The 22,213-nt window shown below is 36.5% G+C and overlaps 1 protein-coding gene across 6 annotated transcripts in view; it reads right to left on the reverse strand.

The window, feature by feature from the left end:
* Nucleotides 1-3,814: 3,814 nt before the first annotated feature.
* The window catches only part of LOC132556391 (zinc finger MIZ domain-containing protein 1-like), an 82,126-nt gene continuing 63,727 nt past the window's right edge, over nt 3,815-22,213 (reverse strand). For 3 of the 6 annotated variants that reach the window (XM_060220794.1, XM_060220797.1, XM_060220798.1), the window contains 14 exons: nt 18,141-18,401; nt 16,238-16,469; nt 14,775-14,987; nt 14,054-14,305; nt 13,568-13,676; nt 13,219-13,354; nt 12,832-13,042; nt 12,570-12,675; nt 12,220-12,374; nt 11,689-11,756; nt 11,134-11,288; nt 10,738-10,866; nt 9,330-9,805; nt 3,815-9,086 (listed from right to left, as the gene is read on the reverse strand). In XM_060220794.1, the coding sequence (XP_060076777.1) occupies nt 8,931-9,086; nt 9,330-9,805; nt 10,738-10,866; nt 11,134-11,288; nt 11,689-11,756; nt 12,220-12,374; nt 12,570-12,675; nt 12,832-13,042; nt 13,219-13,354; nt 13,568-13,676; nt 14,054-14,305; nt 14,775-14,987; nt 16,238-16,469; nt 18,141-18,401 (2,659 nt within the window). In that variant the 3' untranslated portion in view covers nt 3,815-8,930. The remainder of the gene's footprint in view (nt 9,087-9,329; nt 9,806-10,737; nt 10,867-11,133; nt 11,289-11,688; nt 11,757-12,219; nt 12,375-12,569; nt 12,676-12,831; nt 13,043-13,218; nt 13,355-13,567; nt 13,677-14,053; nt 14,306-14,774; nt 14,988-16,237; nt 16,470-18,140; nt 18,402-22,213) is intronic. The other 3 variants (XM_060220795.1, XM_060220796.1, XM_060220799.1) reach the window with 3 other exon arrangements.

The raw sequence follows: 22,213 nt of genomic DNA on the forward strand, positions 1-22,213 counted from the left end.
ACAATATCCAAAGTACATTAGAAGACGAATTGTGCCTCATGTTTTTAATGCACTGTCATGTTAAAATTTATTCACAATATCTTTTTAAATGTATCTAGGGCACAATTTTAATTGAGATTCTGATGAAAAGACAAAGAGCATGACAGACACTGTAAATGCAGTGATGTTCCTGAGATTAAAAATTGTTAGCATTTTGGCCGTTTACAGAATTATTATGAATTGTAGCACCAGGATAATGAAAACTCTCAATTTTTCTGTGAAAATAGCTAGAAATAAAAGTTTTCATCCATTTGCCACTGAGTCACTTTTCCTCTTTGATCTCTTGAAGGCCAACACCACATTGTCAAATTTAACTCTTTTCAGTGGAAATTTTCCTTTTATAAATATATATATAAACTTTATTTATTTTACAACAATTGCGAAACAAGTTATGTCAACTTATACTAATCACTCTTGTTGGCCCAGATGTAAGTGCGCGAGGGGTCTTATTGTGGGAGGAAACCGGAGTACCTGGGGAAAACCCACGTGGTCGGCTAGGTGAAAGGCGAGTGCGTTAACACTGTGCCACCCGACCACCCCTTTTTTTTCCTTTTATACAGATTAGTACTGTTCCAAGTATCTCAAATGGATATGAGTTGGCTGTGATGCATATTTTTCAGTTAATCATTATTGTAATTAGTGATTGGCCAAAATAATGAGTAAAAGAATCTGAAGCCCAGAGTGGCTCATACCTTCCACTGCAGTCCTCACCAGAAAATTTCAGTGTACTTTTTGGTAGAGCGTGGACCATCCTGCTGTTAACCAGGGTTCAATTGGAAAAGCCTAGAATAGCTCAGCTTTGTCACTGACGTTAATAGGCCATCATCCTGTTTTTTATCACTCAAGATGGGGAATTGAAAAAACAATACAAGAATCATGAAGTCTGAGTTATTTTCTGATTCTGCCCAATGGTTTGGATGATCAGAAATCTCATCTGCATTGATTTGCTGTTACATGTTAGTGCACATCTACTCATTTGATCTTCAGCCACCTGTTTAGGTTTCCAACCCAATACGGAAGTCCGGCCTTCTCTCTCATCATGATTTTGTCTTCCTGTGTCAACCAATATAAAAATGTGTTTCCATTAATAGACATTCTCAGTCTTAAATACAATTAGATGGTTATGTTCCTCATAATCCCATCAGTGAAGGAATTTGTCTCTTCGTGAGTTGGTCAGAGGAAAATTTGTCAGTCATTTTTCTTAGAGAGGATATTATGAATTGGTCAACACAAATGAAAATTACATGTCAAATAGAGGTTTAATAGTCCAATATTCTGACTAAAATGAAATTTAAACTTTTCTTACAGAAACTTTTATGAAACTATCTTGGGATTGCAGAAAAGGCATTTGTGAGTGGATAACACATTGAGATACAAATTTAGAGTTAGATACTGTAGCCAAATAACAAGTAATGAATGAAACTGCATCATACAGCCGTTTCGTCCTTCAAGTACTTGTCAATGATGCTTAAAGCTTAAATTTTGAAGTCTAAGAGGCGAAAAATTGAAAGAAAAGTCAAAATCTAATTTATGAATTTCCTAATTTTTGAACATTGATAATTAATTTTTAGAATATTTCAGATACAAATGAAATATATTCCTATTGTTTGAGTCCATTACTACCAAGCTACTCAATAATACACACTATTACTGTTTGATATAGATGACCTGGTAATATCGCCTTCACAATGTTTACACCATATTTCTGGCAGTAGTTGAAGGAGGTAAACTTTATTAAAAATGTTGAGATCACTGCATGAAAAGTCCAAAATATCAAAAGAATCCTTCCTTATATAGAATGTTAGTTTCAAGATAATTGTTAATTCCGAGGAAGTCAACACCTGATGCCTTATAAAATGAGAATATGCTGGTTTGTAATTGTTTCAGAGGAAAATATCTTAGATGAAAACAAAACTGGTGTGTATTTGATCCCAATGTAGAGACAATATGGAATGTTCGGCATCATAATTCTGTGCTTATGTCTGTAGTAGATACCGCGACTTGTTATTATATCTCTGTCAGCAATTATTACAGAATTTTGTTATTAATAAACAACTAGTTCCTGTTCTGAAGATCATGCAAACCTACCTTTACGATATCCAATGGTTCGAAGGAAAGCTAATTATGTCTCGGAATTCAAATTTTTCCAGTTAACAAGTAAGATATGGACATTCCATTCACATGCTGAAGGAATGTCTTGTCTTTTCACTTGGTGAACAAAATACTAAATGTTTGGGATTTTTTCCCACACTTTTTCATCATGACTGCTTCAGCTGCTGTACATATCCCTCACCTACAGGCATGAAAATACTCTTCCTTATAGAGCCTCACAAGACAGATTACTATCCTTCCTCTACCAGATCTTTCTCTTCTGATAACCGCCATTCCACTTGTCAAACATTGTTTATTCAGTCTATTCTCTTATGTTATCGCTTTGGGTGCATTAAAATGATACAATTGTCCATGTATACTTTTCATTGCCATAAATATTTTTTTGTCTGCTTTGAAAAGAGGGTTCGGCTCTGTCTTTGTGCTGGTACTGTTGATGAACTTATTAAAATTTCCGCCATGCATCTCCGAAGTGAATCACATTTGAAAGTATCATTTGATGAACATTTGCTCCCAGGTGTAAAGTGGAAGTGCTTTTCTTCAGAATCAGAGCTTAAGGTGCAGAGAGGGAATGATCTCTCATTTTCTATCAGAAATTACCAGGTTAAATATGTTGCATTCACTAAAAGGTGTCATCAATATAGAACATTAACACTCCATTATAACAATATCAAAGTTCTTATCAATAAAGTGAACGAGTGGTTTCGGGAATTGAGTTAAAATTTGAAATCATCGGTTAAGGCAGTATTGGTGTCAGGGTCCCCGCCTTTTCAAGAAGTGTGTACCTTTATGGTCACCTCGCTTTTTATCAGAATGTCAGGTACTAGTCTTTTGCATATGGTCATTGTGTAGGGCAGCTACATTTGCCATCACTTTACATACTATTAGTGATACACATGTTAACATCTTTGTACTTCGCTTTGGTATTCTCACACTCTTTTATCTGAATTCAGCAATTTTTCAGAAAATATTTTGCTAGGATATTTGAATAAGTTAGGATAATTAACATTGGTGGCTTTTTCATTGTAAAACCATCCCCACTGACTAACTACCTTTACTTTTGACCTCGGGATCCCTGTCAGTGTGGTATTATCATGCAAACATCGGGCCGTGTTGTCAGGATTGTAACTTGTACATAGGAAGCTATGGCAGGTATTGCATGATCAAAAATTTCAATTAAATAACAATTTTCCAAATTTAAACTCAATAGAAGGTATGGCATTATTAATATCTTCCATTTCCTTTGGTTCATGTTTTGGCGTCACCTAGATAAAATAATTTGTTCAGTTTGGCAGATCTGGTAAAATATTACTAAATATTACTATACCAATCACTTAAACTGTTCAATCCGACTGAACATTGCAGTCACTAGACTGGTTCAGTGTATACTTACCTTTCAAATAAAGAGCTCTAAATACCAGGGCAACAGTACCTGTGTTTGTATCCAGCTCTCTGTATCAATTTTTATTTTGAAGTTAACATCTTGCAGCAGCTGAGGTAATCTGAAGACACTGATCAGTCCAAGGAAGTTAAGGCCACTTTAAGACTGATTTATAGTGTCATCACACTGAAATATCAACCTGGAAGGCCACTTCACAGGTGCTTGTTATTATGTCAGAATCAAAATAAATCAAAACAACTGCAAATATAACACAAGACCAAGAACTCAATTTTGTAAAGATTTTTTATCTTTTTACTCATTTGACTGTTAATTACAACAATATTACATGAAGATCGCTATACTATTTAAGTTTATATATAATATATATAATGATTATGTATATATTAGGGTTTTGTAGATGTGGTAACAGTTGATATAAATTAGAGTCCACCCCATAAGACTGTTCCCAGTCAAGCGTGCATCAACGTACACACGTTGGTGAAATCAGCAAGCTAGGTTGAGCTCACAAATTAAGTTCATTTTTCCTCTGCACAGAAGGACTACTTGACATCTATACTTTGTATAAAAATACTATATTATTTCTATCAATTCATTTGTATTTTATGCATAATACTAAACAATGGTTCAAAGAGATGTCGGATAGATCTAATTTGAAAAGGGTTTTTTTGAATTCACATAAATTTGTGCTGACTAAGGGATAGGGCACAAATACGTAATTCAGTAATCATAGCAAGCTGTTGTCTATATCATGCAATAAAGACATATAATATTTTTTATTGAGATTTAAGTCAAATATTCCTTCCCTATAGAGTTCTATCACAAACACCTACATACAAGCTGTTCAGCTATGGCAAAAAGAATAACAATTGCTGTATTTTGTAAATCATATATATTTTTTTTGAGAGTTAATTCTCTTGCAAGAAAATGTGTGTTCTATTGCTTTCTAGAAGGTGTACCATGCAAAAATTTCTCATCAAAAATAATTTAAGAGCAAGTCTTTGGATTATCAGCTTGACTTTGGAAAAGAAAATCATGGTGCCAAGGCTCTCACAAAATGGCTTTCAGTACAAGTTAGACACTTCAAAAATATCTCAAGCTTTCATCACTCTAGAATTCACAACACAGATTTCATATTTATTCTAATAAATGCCCTGGACACTTGTCCTTTTCCAAAGAAGAGACTTTTCTAGGTCAGTTCTGGATACAACGTTTAATTAAATAGTTAAAATAGAAACTATTCCTGTGTTCCTCTTCTGTTTGCATTGCAGTGTACTTTGTTTTGGACTTTGGTCCAGACTTGAGGTGCACAGACATATAAAAAATTTATTACATCAAATGTTTTTTCATGATGTGAGCAAGAAAATATAGAAAGAGGGCTTTTATTAGAATAAATACAAAAATCTCTACTACTAAGTGTACATGGTGGGCATCTACCACTGAGTGGTACAATAATAAGGTGTAAATATCAGCAGTAATTGGCTGAATCGTACACCAAGCCTCCTGATGTACAAATCGCACCATCTCAGACCAGCCTGTTTTTAGTACCGACTTGTCTTTGTACCCTTATCAATAAGCGCCTTGTCACCTAAAAAGCCATGACTATGTTTGCCATGAAGAACAGATAAGTTAAAACACATGTTCATGTACAAAATGTAAGTTGGCAAGGGTGAAAAATAAATAATATCAAATTACGTTCTCAAATAATTTTCTTTATGAGAACAGTCGTCGGGGGAAAAAATCAAATAATGAAACAACACAAAAAATTCTAAATTGTATCTAGGTTTGTTTCCCTAAATCTACAAGGTCCTGTTCTCTGTGTAATCACAAATATATACTAGTAATAATGTATATCAACAAGACAATATATCTATTTACAGCTTCTGGGTTATTTCCCCTGCCATACCAGAAGGAAAAGGCTAAAATGAACCATGTTGTCATGGAGATAATGTCATCATTTCTTTTGATTTATAATAAAAACATACATACTAAAAGACACCCTTTAAAGCAAATCTAGCAGCAAAACCAAATATTGTAAAACATGTCACACTATGGCTTGAAAAGTGCAACATTTTTCTTAAAATTTCAAAATTTAAGAAACCAGGTTTTTTTTTTAATTGTCTAATTTCGGATATTTGTTGAGGACAAAAGGATGGGTCCAATGGAATGTAATTTGAGCATTGAATGTTTATTATAAATTCAGCTCTGATAAAAGACATCAAATTGTTTTGAATGAAATAGTCCAGGATAATTATTGTCATGAAATCGAAATATTCTTATCATTCACAGGTGTGTATTCAAGTCTAATACTGGACAGGTAGCAGTAGTTTTCACAATACCTGTTTCTACAGAAGAATGCCTGGACCCAAAGGTAAAGCCATAATGAAAACTTTCTTTTCATGTAAAAACAGTAGTGTAAAATAATAATAGATTCTTTAAATAGATCAAACAATATTAAAACAAAAGTTTCTTTTTAATTCATATTTCAAAATAAAACAATCAATAAAAACTTGAGTTAAAACATAAGGGAATACCCTTGTAAGGGATTTACAGAGAAATGTGCAGGAGAAGGCACATCGATAGAAGATACATGTCATTTCCACCCTGATATTGAAGTGTTATGATTTGAAGCTCGTCTGAGAAAGTTCCTTCGCATAAGGCATAGAAAGATGATGTGTGTTTGTTTTGGGGGTATTTTGTACAGTGATCTCTCAATAATAAGGAATACAATGATGGACGAAACAATTTTCTCACAAGATGGTTTCATATATAAATAACATTTAATATACAACTGTCAAAATTTTGTACACTTTACAATATTACTACAACAAGCTAAATCAACTTGGTAATAAAATAAATCTGTACTAATATGACACGGATGCATCATGCCTGACTAAGGGGCGGGGCGAGATGGCTCGCCAGAGTAGGAGACACAACAGTCTTATCAACACAACCACTTGATAGACCATTGAATTCAATTATATAGATGAAATGAAAAATAAATTATAAAATGGAGTGCCCCTTAGTCTGGTATGAAGAATATCCATGCTGTCTACACAACTCTAAGCAAAATGAAATGATTAAGCAGTGAAATAAAATGATAAAACAATTGCAAGGTACGATTGCCACGTTGAGATTGCTGGTTTTTAATATAACAAATTATTCAGAGAACAAATTACATACTACCCTCCCATATAAATTTTTTTTCAATATAAACAGTTTCATAAAACTTTAACTTAGGCCTTATCATAAGGGAGCATATTTAAAATTTGTCATTGATTTAAAAGAAATTCATTTTGTACGGAACAAAAACGGATCATCCCTAAATACGTTTTCTGAAGAGGCCAAACATTGCAACATCTCGGTCCTTATCAGAGTGCTATGAAAGTGAAAAGAATTCCCAAAGTCTGACAATGCCCTTTCCACTGTTCCTACTGTAAGTACAGATCACTTGAACTGTTACTGTTCTTGTGTTTCTTTGGTATATCCTTTAAGTTAATAATCATTGTAAGACAGGATAAAGATTAAGTAGAAGGAACAATGGCAAAGTGTTTACTCTGAAATTTGCTAATCCACACTACAACAAATCGGGGAAAACACTGGATGTTGATAAAAAAACTCTGCCTAATCAGCATAAATGGTTCGAAAGCTAATGAGTTCTTAAAGATTTTAAAGTTAGCAGCGTATCAACACTACCAATACTGTGTGATCCTTTACCACTGATATAATACAAAGGAGTATACATATACCAGCTTGTTTTTTTTTTAAATTCAGATAGTTTTGCTTTTCAGTGATGAGTTAACATCCATCTATTTCCAATTTACAAAAAACAAAAAACAGCGCTTACTGTCAGTGGCTGTAGTGCGAAAGAAAAAAAGAATATAAAAACAATACAGAACATTTTTGATTTGATCAAAAGGATTGTATGTAAATAAAAATAAAAATTAAGGCAACAGTGGGCCTGGGTACACATGATGTATGGTGATTATAACATTGTGATCTGTCCCCTCTCTGTATTGCTTCATAGGCAGATTATTTAGGTGAATCTTGCACTCGTTTGCAGTATGCTTAAAAAAATTTCTACCAATATATTACGAAAAACAAATAGTGTATAAACCAATTCATATATCTAATTGTACACCATGTTGAATGTTGCTGCCTCTAGAAAGATTTCATTTAAAAAACACCAAAGTCATGATCTGAACAATGATAGAGATGTATGTTTTATGTGTAAAATGAAAGTGATCATTTTAAGAAAACAAATTGCACCCTCTCTCTTATTCAAATAAATCCTTACGAAAAAAGAAAAAAAAAGTAATAATAATAATTAAGTACACAATGTGCATTTGGCCCTTGGAATATATTACACAATGTACACACATACAGGGAGGTTGGGTTTTCATTAAATATATAATTATCTTAATTATTTTTATATTTCACTGAATATTTCCAAGACCATTTGCTGCCCAGTATGAACATGGCTGTTCATAATTAGTTCAATAATGCACATTATACCATAAATAAATACACTACAGGTCAGATATCACCAGTAAAAACTGTTTTGTCTCTCTTGGTTTTGGCAAGTATCTGAAGACCTGTCATCTGACCCTATATGACACTGGTCAACAGGTCAAGTTGGTCCAGTGGAGGTGGACAGTATCTATCTATAGCACATCTGTCTCTCCACTGGCCACTCAGATCTAAGCGTCACTAACCACTCCTGAAGGACACATGAAGGTCAGTGAATGTTGTCTGGAGGTGGCTGCTTGGCCCCCAAGGTGTCCGGCCACAGTACACAGGCTTCCAGCTGTGTTGTTACATGAAGGAAAACCTCTTAACCTCCAACTTGTTCAAAGGGGGAAGTTACAACACACCAGCGCTGTCCGATTTCCTTGTAGTCTAAACTGTGCCTAACTACAACAAGGCAACAGTACCACTTGTAACACATATATGGACAATGGTACAGATCCACAATAAATAACTCTATAGTGTTTTGGTCACTTAGAAATATTATCACTATAAAAACATGTAACTATCATGGTCTCTTTTCCATGCACATATCACACGCACTGGCCTTCAAAATGATGAAGACAATGATTTTTCTTTTCTTAAAACAATGATGAGATGATCAGTAAATCCTTGATGTATGATGATGAGGATGAAGTGTAAAAATAATTCCTGGTCACATGATAAAATGGAAGTGAATTTCTGTCTGAAAGTCTGTTTCTTTCTTTCACTTCTTGTATTGTAAAAGTCATATAGTTTTTTTTTCTTTTATGTATTTTTTTTTTAACAGGTGTAACAACAACAATATTGCATTAAATGTTTTGCACAGTAGTTTTGCTCTGGATCATGCAACTTGGTTGTCATGGCAACCCACAAATCACTCAAACAGGGCCAAAAGGTCGTCTGTGGCGTTGGTGGTACTATTGCTTTGATTGTTTCTATTTCCACTGTTGGGTGCTGGTGAACTTGAACTTTCAGGAGGTCCGAGATATGATAATAATTCAATGGGGTCTCCCAAATTGTCTAGTTGCAACTGAAATAAAATTGGAAAGTATATTCGTACATGATAGCTTTGATGTCACACTATGTATACAATAAACAATGTTTCAAACAGATGTAGAGAGAGAAGGATTCACAAGGTAGAAGTAAATTCTGTTCACAGTAAAGATTTTTACTCTCCAATTATCTTTACAATTCTGGCTAAAACTTAATAAAAGACATTTTATTGCCACTACCACAACATATTCAAGAAGATTACCATCCATCATTTACTTACATCCAGAGTTGGGTCTCCCTCACTTTCTAAAATAGGAGCTGGGTCAAAGTTAAAGTCTCCTGCACTCGTGTCGCCATTTGTGGACGTTTTGGTTAAACTATTATTTGGTTGCGGAGGATGGGACAGAGGATGTGCACCTCCTCCTCCCCCACTATGATTAAGAGTTTGTGGAGTAGTAGGTGTGCCTGGCCCCTCCCCGTGTAACCTGTGATCCCCACTTGGACTCATCACAGGCACAGGTGATGGATAGTTGCCTGAGTTGTGCAATGTGGGAGGTTTGAGGTCCACAGAATGCATATCATTTGAGTTTGTATTGTTCATAACACTAGAATCTCCCGTAGGATGCCCAGAAGGCATGTGCGACAGAGGCCCCGAATGGGGGTAATCTGTTGGTCCTCCCTGGTGTGGATAGTTGCCTGGTTGTGGTGGCCCCCCTGACATCACTTCACCGCCTGGCATTGTAGGATATACTGGTCCTGGGGAAACAGAAAAAACCAGATTAGCAAATGCTGTATACCCATCACCACAAAATATACTTTCCTCATCTTTATTTCTATGTAATCAATTCACATCTCGCAGAATGTTCCTATTAAGTTTGCAAACAAATAACTGACTTCACATGAAGCAAATTACAGATTGCTGGGTTTAGAGTATTGTGAACAGAATTTTTCACAATCAATATTCCAACAGAGTTTGACAAAAAGCACAGACAACATAAACACATTGAAGATTTCTGAAATGTCCTTATTATTCTATCAGATGGTTCAATTATACTATTAAATATTTAAAAGCCTACTTTGGTACAACTGAAATGGCTATAAAAACAGATTGTAACAATTATATCGAGCATTGCTAAAGCAACACATGTCACCTACTGGCCCATTCAAACTATTACACTTAATATTTCAGGATAAAATTCATAATTTTTTACAATCTGGATCTACAGCATCCATGTTTGATCCCTGCATACTTATACTATTATAAAGTAAACAATGAACCATTATCAAACTTTAACCTTTTTTACGAAAAATGAAGTTAAGTCCCAGACATGTCTAAAATTATGAAAAAACCCAACCACCTTCCATCCCGAACTCCAAATACCTTAAAACATCAATTAAAAAAACCCCGAAAAATCTTTACACAAAGTATCGTCCTAACACAATTATTCACGTATTGAAAGTGTTTTACCAAAACCTGTATAAAAGGTTTCAAACGTAGACAAAATCTTGAGCAGCCTTCCCCACCCAGTTTACCGGTAGGGGACTTATACATAGAATTTGCCTATATCTGACTCAGGATTTCAGGTGCAAGGACATAAAAGGTCACTATTATATGACTGATAAATCCTTATTTAATTAAAGCAGTAATTTAGAACTGATATTGCTGCAATCATGGCAGAACAGTGTACCTTGTGATGAGGGCCGCATTTGGAACGGTGAAGACTGCCGTCCACCAGAGTCCCATGAGTTCATAGTTGGTAACTGCATACTTGTTGGGGACATGGCCTTTGTCCACCGTGCATTTGCACATGCATCTCCTGTAATATAAAAATCAGTATCAATTAAAGTCTTGGCTGGAATAAACACCAATAGGTGTGACATGGGCCGTACGTGCCCTAAATGGGAACAGATCTTGACTTGATGCAGAAATATTATGATGAATTTCTAAAACTGGTAAATTCACTCTGAACTAAAAATTGTCTTATTTCATTACAAGGAGAAAATCAGTGACAATTGTTTAGGACAACGTGTATATCTGAACTGGGAATGTTGGTGACAAATTGACGTATTGATAGTAGACTTACCTCCCCCATCTTCCTCTTTGATACTTTTGTGGGGAACAGGTTTCCAGGCTGCCATTGGATCTATCGTCACTTCTTCAAACTCTGTACTCGACAGGTTGGTTAGAATACCCCAAATATACTGGTCTATTTCTAACCCTTCTAATAATGCTGTTTTACTGGAAACAAACATTTTTTTTAAATCAGTACAGTCATCACTTTAACATCAGTACAATCATCACATCAACATCTGTACAGTCATCAACATCATAACACACTAGTTTTATAATTCTAACTCAAGTAATATTCTTACACAAACTACAGTTGTCATTCATACAAGCATAAAACAGAGGTGTTTATATTCCTATTGGAATGAACATAAATCATTACAACTCTGTTAAGTATCAAATAAAAACATTCCACTCTGTACTGCTGAAGTCTAAATGATCTTTGCAATGTAATATCATTTGGGGTATTTTAATTAGTACAGCAAGCATATTCTGGGTATTCTGTTGACAGTTAAACATAAAAAGTTGTGCAAGAAACGCGAGTCACAAAACAATGATATTCTATACTTACTTGCAAACAGGACATCGCCAGGATCCTCTTTCACAATTCAATTGTAGATAGGATTCCAAATCAAAGCACTGAAACAATCAACATTGTTCTATGATAGAATCACATGTACAGACTGATAAACCAGGTATGTATGATAATCCAGTAGAGCAAAGTTGATGTAACTTGTTTTAATTTGATTTGTTAATTTGTTCCCAATATTAGAATTTCTAAAATAAAGATGTCAATAACAGACAAGCTTAAATTACAGGGTATGGCAAGTTGTAAGTTGATGAAGACTATGGGAAAGTTTCATGGTCACCTTCATGATCTTACTGAGGAGTATTCCTTGTGAGATGTTAAGTTAGATGTGTTTGAAGCTCGTTAGTTTGTGTTGTGGTTATGAAATTTACATGGCAGGTAAACTTTGTCATATTCTCCTTGTAATTTTTCAAGGGTCTCCATGTTCTTATTTTGTTTTCAATTACTAGTTTTGATTATTGATTTTATATGATAAAACATAAAACCAAAGTAGTGCCAGTTTTGATTGCTTACCTGTATGTGTTTACATTCATGTCCCCGCGCGGGTAAGGTGATTCTTCGAAAGGTGATGGGACATTTTAGCGATACTTTGATTGCCGTTTGCTCCACCCCATCCTCTCCATTCAATGAGCCACCACCTGATGCCACATTGCTGAAGTTTCTTTTAACTACAAAATAATTGTATTAAACATTTGATTGACAATATTTCATAGGATCTAGTATTTATGAAATTTCAAGGGATTTTTCAACACATTTTCATGATACATTTTGTTTTTGTTTATATATTTTTACAATTTAAAACCCTTACAAGGACTAATGATGAAAGAGATCATTTGTCCCTAAAAACAATGATGGACACTTACTTTTTGTGATACAATGTTCTGCAGGGAGCAGTCGTTTTCTCAAGAGTCCCTGTAACACTGATCGCACACTTGGCCGGTGGACCAGCTGTAGCACAAATAGGTGGGACTGAAAGAAATACAGAAATTTTGAATAATTAGACACTAAATGGTTCCCTTTATATCAGAAGGTATTGTCAAATATTGCTGGTATCTTCAAACAATTTGTTTATATGTAAAGGCTTCATTATGTTAATGAGCTATTAAAAACAAATAAAAAACTTACACAACAGCAGGCTGTTACGGTGATTTGTATGGTGTTGCGACCTGGCGCACACACCCCTTTGAGGTAAAGTGGTTTGTGAGAGGTTTTGTTTTCTCCTCGTTCTATGGTAAGAGGATTCGCATTGACACTGACAGTGACAGATGCGGGCCAGTTCGTGTTCATCTGTCGGTCTTCATGGTGGAAACATTTTAATTGCAGTTCCAGGTCCGATCTGTTTCAAATCGAAGATGTAAAATAAATATCAACACCCACTTGGACTCTGTCAATTATTGCAGGTTGTGGTAATTATTATGAAGGAGTTACCTCCCTTCTTACAATTATGAGAGAAATATTTCACATCAACTTTCTCCTCACCAAAATTTCTAGTTTTTCTATAGTATAGCTTACCTCCACATGAGGGTCTGGAACACAGATTCCCTCAAATGGAAGACATGGTTGCTGACTGCAAGGTTATGTTCCAGTCGGAACGGAGGTAATACCACCCCATCTCGCACGGGAAATGTCAGACGCAATTCATCCAGATCTGCAATATTACACAATGAGTTATGTTCTTTTCTAATTATGTATCAAATTTCACACAGGCTATAAAAGGACTCAGTGTGTAGACATCTCCCAGTTTAATTACTAACAATGATGAAAACAAGTGATGATATTTAATGGCTACACATGTATTTGGTCCTTTGTTATGTTGAATAGTATATATTATACAGTAAAGTATTAAAGGTGTGCAGCTTACCTTTCTTTATACCCATGGGGCCTGGGTATGGGGATTGTACAGCCCCCGGGGTGATGGGGGGTGTTGGGTTTCCTGGTAAGGGTGAGTGTGGGTAGCTCATATTGGAGGACTGAAATACAAGGTACATGGGTCAGTTATATGGGAGTTCAAAGTAAAGAGGGTGTGTCAGGCTCTATCCTTCCTCAATAATAGCACTAATATCGTCTAGCCATTGGTCTTGAATCGGTATTGAAATATAAACTTTAGAACATGGTATTATCACATAATTCATCAAAAACATTATCAATTAGAATTTAATAGACATTTTAAGTTCAACAGCTATGGCCGACAGGAAATTTTTCACTTAAACAAAAAAAGTCCATGTTCAATTTGATAAAGGTAAGAAAAGGTCAAGGATGTGTAAGATAACATTTTTGTGATGACATGGGAAATTTACCTTCTGTGGATAATCAGGGGCTACAAAACAACACAGACCACCACACTTACCTGCATGTTTTGCTGCGGGCCCTGGTTGTTGTACTGATTGAAGGGCTGACCTTGTGGGGGCATCTGTCGAACCTGAGGGGGAAACTGGTTTGGGCCATATTGGTTATGGCCATTAACGTAGTGAGGGGGTGCGTTGGGGCGCATGCCAGGCTGTGGGCCATATGTGGGTGAGGGCAGGGGCTGCTGTGCAGGGTACTGTGGCTTCTGGGGGTACTGCTGCTGGACCGCATAAGGCTGTGGCCCTCCATACTGCTGAAGACACAAAAAGCTTTCTGTTCTAAATTTTGTACACAATGTTTTGCTGTGTGCTTTTACATTCTACCTTGAGCAAATATCAATAATCTAATTGAAAACTTGTCAGAAACATTTCCTCGTTTTTTCCTTTAAGTTTTCGTTTTTCTCATGCCACGAACAGACCTGATATCAACAGCTTCAAATACAAGTGAAAAAAATACAATATATCTTACATTAGACATATATCAACTCCACTGGAAAAGAATCTAGGATTTATCATTTACGAAATATTGCATCATGAAAATATGTCAGGTGTTAAAATACCTACACAGTTGATTAAAAATGATCGAGATTATTTATAGATGAAAATGACAGACAGATATCATTATACTACAATTATCATATCCGATTCAGACACCTCACCAGTCATTAATTATTCATACCTTCATGATATGATATGCATGGCGATCCACATGTTAAGTCTTACCTGTACTCCATTAGGGAACTGCTGTCGTTTTTGCGACATCATCTGTGAGGGGTTGGGGTAAGGTGCTCTTCTGCTCCCCACATTGTACTTGTGCACCATGGGGCCACCAGGACCAGGACCGGGACCTGGACCAGGACCCTGTACCATTGGGCCTGTAGGTCGCTGTGGCATGCCTGGGTACTGATTATTAAATGATTGCTGGCCTGGCATCTGCTGTTAATGAAGGGAAAAAAAAACATTTAATTTACAGCTACAATGCCAATACCTGTCTTAATTACAGAACCACAGAATCAGTTAATGAAAAACAGAAATATTGAACTGCTAACTTCTTAATGAAATAGGAAGGATACAGTTCATCAAAACACTGACTTTTTAAAATGGTTCCTCAGATAATTTCTGCTGTTTTTATTGACTGAAATGCCATTAACTCTATCATTAGTAATTTTATTTCGATACCTGATATAACACCACCGGAATCACAGGTACAAGTCCCTGAACTGATTGGTAATGAAGGTAGTGAGCTATCCCCAGTACAAAAGAATTGTTGATAGACTGGATGACCCAATTAGTGGCATTCCCTGCCACCCTCCGTCACCTCCCTTCTGATTTGTATTGACTACAGCATTTTGTAACACACATTTTGTTTCAGCAGATCAACAGACTCTGGTGTTTATCTCTTGTCTATATCTATTACCATGAAATATTCATACAGCTGAGATAATGGTCATCGATCACTGATCACCAGGTGAAACTGCCTACATTGATTGTACAGGTGTATCCGATACATGCCTCAACATTTTATACACATACTTAAGAGGAGAAGTTAAGGGACCTTTCTGATCTGATCACTTACGCAAAAGATACTAATTATTCAAGCATTGAACACTTCCATAAATTTATTTCTCTACTCAGCACATTTCAGAAACATTTCATGAAATGTTAAGAGACATTCTTGTAATAGTGCATAAATGTATGTCCTTGAGATTTAACGATCCTTAACCAATATATCTATATACAACATATTTTGTTAAAAATCCATTAAAAGCCATGTTCTGTTCTCTAGTTTTGCTTGTTCTGTTGAAGAGCACCAAACATTTCAACCTCTGGTGAAGATCTGAGTTACGTGGTTGATGCTCATTACTTGCAGTGTTTTTTGTTTCTCAGGAAGCAGATATCACAGATCTCCCCGTGTTTGTTGTAGTTGTATCTTTATGCCAGACACTTTAAGATAACTGCTTTGAATAGCATGCAGTGGACCTCCTGCATGTTGTTCAGTAAGGTATACACCTCCTTTTGCCAAGAAACACCAATTCCTTCATCAACTGACTCTAGTTGCTCACAAAGCAATAAACCAAGCAAATATCCATCTGCTAGAGGGAATCTAATTCTTATGGTAGCTATCATTTCATTATTCGCGTTAACAAGGTCAAGGTCAGTCTCTGATATTTGACAAACGGAATTACCTGCATATTTGGTGCATATTGGCCATTCATGTTCATCTGCATGTTGATATTGTGTTGATTTTGCTGCTCTTGCATTACCATGCTGGCGGTGGCTGTTGCTGTTGCTGTGGCTGTGGCAGCTGCTGCCACCAGTGCTGCTGATAGGGCGGCATTACCAGCCTGGCCCCCTGGGTAATCATTTGGACCATTCGGTGTATTTGTGCCTGGTGTGTTTGGAGTTGGAGGATACCCACTGCACAGGAAAAAGCATAAAACAGGTAAAAACACATGTATATCACATCATGACCTTGTGCCGGTGACTGATCTAGGTGAACATCGAACAAAAAATTTCCCTCATCCTTCAAAACCTACAGTAACCAGACTATTATCAGTTTACTTTGAACAAGCAATACTCAATTTAAATTCATGACAAAGGCTGAAAGATAACTGATAACAACTAATTCATAAGACACGTAATATATACAAACAGAACTAATGTTCTTGTGACCTGCGATACATACAGATACATTACAGAAATAAAGATATGCAAAGGAGCATGTACCCTTCTTGTGGGCCATTATACCCATTATCAGTGAATTTTTCATTATGATTAAACATGTTATGATGCTCAGTACTGCTCATAATAATAAAACTCAGGTATTATTAGAAAGATGAATTGAAAAAAAAAAAATGAAATTTATATATATCAAGACTTAAACATAACTAAACAGCCAAAGGATCGCATAATTAAAAAAAAATATATATGTTATGGTAATAAGGTTATCAGTTAAAACAGAGATAGAAAAAGCTATTGGCAAAGATAATTTCTGTTTTAGCGATCAAGGGCTGGCAGTATCAAGCCATAAATAGGATCAGGAAATGGTCACCAATCCCACTTCTATAATTAGCTCACCAATGGAAAATCTATCAACCACCAACAGAACAATGTGCATATACTGTTTACTAGCCTGCTATAGGATTTAACTGTGACATTCTTTATCTCATCTCAGTACATTCTGATGAACAGGAAAACATCTCCGTCACAAGATTGTGTATGACACATTAAAACACTAGTGAGAAAGTTCAATTCTTGTTACTAGAGCTTGCGAGGAGAGAAAAGTCAGCTTGGAATAGACATGACAAATATATACGCAGTAATTTTCAATTAAATGGTAAACAAATTGTAGCTATGTCTGTATCGAAGTCACAGAGGGAGAGGCCTTAGTCTAGAGGCCACAGAGGGAGTGGCCTTAGTCAAGAGGCCACAGAGGGAGTGGACTTATGTGGGATGAAGCAACATGGACCTCATCAAAACCTAGAATAGTAAACCTGAGAAATGAAGATCACCTAGGAGACCATTGCTGATGGTGCGAGATTTTGTTGAAGCTAATTTTCTTGTTTGGGTTTGAGAATGAACACCGATATTGATTGAAAACCAAATGTTTGTTGTATATGTGATTCCAGGATGGTGTAATAAAATTGAGGGTGATTATTATTCCATCAACAATAATGGTAATGTCAATTGTCAGACTTGATACCTTAAATTAATGCTCCATCATTCTTAACATAATCAGCTGGGTGAAACTTGATCCTGATTCATAAATGAAGTTTAAAGATCATTCCCCATGGAGTAAAGATTGGTACTTGGTGCACCCAGTTATAATCAACTCAAAGTCAAAACTGGCTAGTGCATAGTCACTTCAATACATTGTGACCAAGTTGTCATGTCACTTGTTCTTGTTATGACAGTTCAGTATGATGACACTATAAAAACATCCCTCAGTTGCCTGATTACCCTAGGACACCTTTTCATATGATCATGGATGTTGTGATAACATTAACCTCCAAAAAATAAACAAGTTATAATATATGTTGTAGGCAGTCTAGAGCTGAAGTGTAAAAAATTATAAAGGTGTTTGTTTACCTAGGCCTCTGGTAACCTCCGGAATCTCGCCGGAAGGGGATATTTTGTGGATTGCTGTAGTTTCCTTTCTGCATCTGCGTATTGAATCCCTGAGGTTGCTGTGTGTAGTTAGTGGTGGACATGGTAGTATTAGTGTAGCCGGGCGTGTTGTGTTGAAAAGGACCGCTCTGGGTTGACTGTGTGGTCCCCCACACCGTTGTCACAACCGACAATGCTTGACCGGGCTGACCCTGGTTGCCTAACCACTGACCATTGGGATCACTGAAATCATACAAACAGAAACACAAATGAGAGTTTGTTCTAAACATTAATTGTACAAATAACTGCTGTAGAGGTAATTCTACAATAAATAAAAAAGTTACTTGAAATTACAAAGTTGTCCATCATAACTTGATTCTCCTGAAAATAGTATTGTCTAACATTTCAGCAACCTAAAACATACACCGGTCTACTGTTGCTTCTTCACGTCTGAACCTTGATACAAAGTTTCTTCAATATCCATCTGAACATTTGTAAAGACTTCCTGGAAATAGACATAATGACCTTGACCTCTGCATGCCAAGATCTGACCTTGATCTTTTTTTTAATGATGTTTTTTCGCCCCATTAACACTTTCTATACCAAACAATTTTATAAAAAGAAGCCCAAGGGCCTTAACGGTCATCCGGGTCATAATGCTTCTTGTAACATATCATTGAAATGATTTCGTTCGTAAAATAAATTCAATTACATTGTACACAAAATGCAAACATTGTGCATCACGTTAATTTGAATTAAAAGAAATTACTCTCAAAAAGTTAAATTTTCCTATACAAAATCTTCTATCCATGAACAGCAGAACATTTTTGAAATTACAGTCTATTTGACCCATTTTTGGCCTCGCCCATCAGCTCCAAGGAGGTCAGTCGAGGTCAAAATGTGACAGCTCATCAAACTGTCAGCCTATGCTAATAATAATAACAAGATTGAACTATTTCTAAAAGAAAATAAACAAATTATGCTCAAAAATGTGATTTTCCTACATACACTGCAGTAAACTTTACCCCTTCCCCAAGGGTAAATGTGAGACCTTGGGGTAATGAAATTTACAAATTTTGTAAACTGTAAGACTCTTCCATCACTGAGAGGTAGTTTAATAAAACAATATGAACTTCCAGGTAATGACAACAGTTACGTTATGTATATTGCTATGGTCTGAAATTTCTATATTGTAACAGAAGGTCAAACATATCAACACCTTGAGTACTTTTCTCTAAACTTTGCAAAAATATATTTTCACAATTTGTGTACTGACAAGATATAATAATATCCCTAACCTTTAGTATCAGATAATGATGTTGTCCTTGAGAATCAGTCTCGCAGTGTTAATCTGTCAGATACAAATGACCCAATTAATTTCTGTTATACATAATCAGGGCTTTTATTCAGTAGATTTCTCAATTAACATCTCACCTGTCTACAACCTTGTCACTTGTTAAGAGTTAATGAATATTTATTAGCTCCAGATATAATTTCATATTATCAGTAGGATAAATTCTATAAATAAAGAATTGAAATCAGACAGGGATTGTTCATGCTTCTGGAAAAATTGTAATGGTTTTCATCACATCAACTATCTTCAGGTACATGGCCATGGTTGGCTGGTAAATATGTTGTACAGTACATTAACGGTAGTAACAGCTGTTCTACAACAGAACAATGATACTGATTACATCTCCCAGCTTAAATGACCCACATAACAGCACAGCAAATCACAAATACTCCACTCCTTAAAAGAAAAAAATCATAACGCAAATAAACTATTCTGACACAACATGAGATGCATGTGCATTGTACTACCCATAACTATATCATACCTTATATCTTTATGTACATATAATGCATTACCAAATGGAATACACACAAATTGATGGTAATATAGTGAATTGACAGTGAAAGATGCTTGCAACGTGCCGCTCACACTGGCACAGTGCAAAGTACCTGTAATTCCTTGTAAATATGTAAATAAGATAGAGAGACAAGAGTATAAAAAGTGGTATCATGAAATCAGTGGGTTTTAAACGAGCTCCACAGGCTCTTATTGATTGTGTTATGCAAGATCTGAACAATCGATACAAAACTATCAGGACATTAGAGGCGAAAACACCACCATATTCCAGTTGGTATTGACAAATGTAGCCAACCTCCTACAAACATTGACCCTGTGGTATTCACAGCACCTTATATCTACTGTACAGAAGTAAAACATGGCCCCATAGCTACAGTAGGGGTAACCTTGGCCATAACTGAACAAGTAACAATGACCATGCCCGCCCCTTTAGTGGTGAAAGAGAAACCATGCCCCTTCTCCCCTCTGTGTTGACAGCACCTTACATCTTCTTTAGGAGTGGAACATAGCCCTACAGTTAATGTAGGAGTATCATGTCCCCCCTAGTTATGACAACCCCCTCCATCTAGTTTATAACATGGCCCCATAGCTACAGTAACCTTGGCCACAACTTAATCAAAAGAAGTACTGAAGGAGTAACCATAGCCCCTTATTGGTGACAATGGCCATGTCCTGCAGCTACTGTAGTAGTACTATGCCCCCTGAGTCGTGACAACTGCAGGAGCTACTGAAGGAGTAACCATGGCCCCCACAGTAGTGGCAGCCCCCTCAATTTACTCTAGGAGCTTCTAAAGAAGTAACCATAGCTCCCACAGCTGTGGCAGCACCTTCAATCTACTGCAGGAGCTTCTGAAGGAGTAACCATGGCTCCCACAGCTGTGGCAGCACCTTCAACCTACTGCAGGAGCTTCTAAAGAAGTAACCATAGCTCCCACAGCTGTGGCAGCACCTTCAATCTACTGCAGGAGCTTCTAAAGAAGTAACCATAGCTCCCACAGCTGTGGCAGCACCTTCAATCTACTGCAGGAGCTTCTGAAGGAGTAACCATGGCTCCCACAGCTGTGGCAGCACCTTCAATCTACTCCAGGAGCTTCTGAAGGAGTAACCATAGCTCCCACAGCTGTGGCAGCACATACAATCTACTGCAGGAGCTTCTGAAGGAGTAACCATGGCTCCCACAGCTGTGGCAGCACATTCAATCTCTTCCATGAGCTTCTGCAGGAGTAACCATAGCTGCCACAGCTGTGGCAGCACCTTCAATCTCTTCCATGAGCTTCTGAAGGAGTAACCATAGCTCCCACAGCTGTGGCAGCACCTTCAACCTACTGCAGGAGCTCCTGAAGGAGTAACCATGGCTCCCACAGCTGTGGCAGCACCTTCAACCTACTGCAGGAGCTCCTGAAGGAGTAACCATGGCTCCCACAGCTGTGGCAGCACCTTCAACCTACTGCAGGAGCTCCTGAAGGAGTAACCATGGCTCCCACAGCTGTAGCAGCACCCTCATTCTACTAAAAAGATATGTATAGCCCCTTGTAGAACATTTACCACTGTCTAGCTTCAACAGCACTTAATATACACAAGAAGGAGTCAGGTCATTTATCAATGACGTTAAACTGATGAAATTTTTACATTTCAAAATAAACATTGTACCTGGTATGAGTCAAGATGATCATAGGTATATTCTTTATCCAGTGTCTACAGTAGAAGCATGGAGACATTTATCAATGTCAAAGTAGGAGCTGTCCACATAATGCAATTACATCCCTTTATAGTGCAAATCAGTTCGAAATTCCACAGAATACAGAAATTGTGTGACTGAAGTATATTGCTTGTATTCAAGTCATCAATTAAATCTTAAATATGTTTTATACAGCAATGACCCAGACTGAGAACTCTCCTTGTGTAAGTAGTGTTAATCCATAGGTCAATTCTATTTGTCACTTCCCGGTCACAGATATAATGAGTTAGTGAGACATGCACCTGTCCTCAACAGTACTAGGAAATACACCAATATTTTAGAAACAAGTCAATACACATCTCAATCTCAAGATTATTGTTATCATGTCAATTGTGCCAGGAAAACTTAATTTGACCTTCTGGTACATATATATATATAGTACACCTCTTTATAATTTATGACGTTTTAAACATGAAGCGCAGTTAGGTCAAATGTGAGTAAACAGGC

This window comes from Ylistrum balloti, unplaced genomic scaffold (assembly GCF_031769215.1).
Source record: "Ylistrum balloti isolate Yb309-2 unplaced genomic scaffold, AGI_CSIRO_Ybal_v1 Utg370568, whole genome shotgun sequence".
Taxonomy (NCBI): domain Eukaryota; kingdom Metazoa; phylum Mollusca; class Bivalvia; order Pectinida; family Pectinidae; genus Ylistrum; species Ylistrum balloti.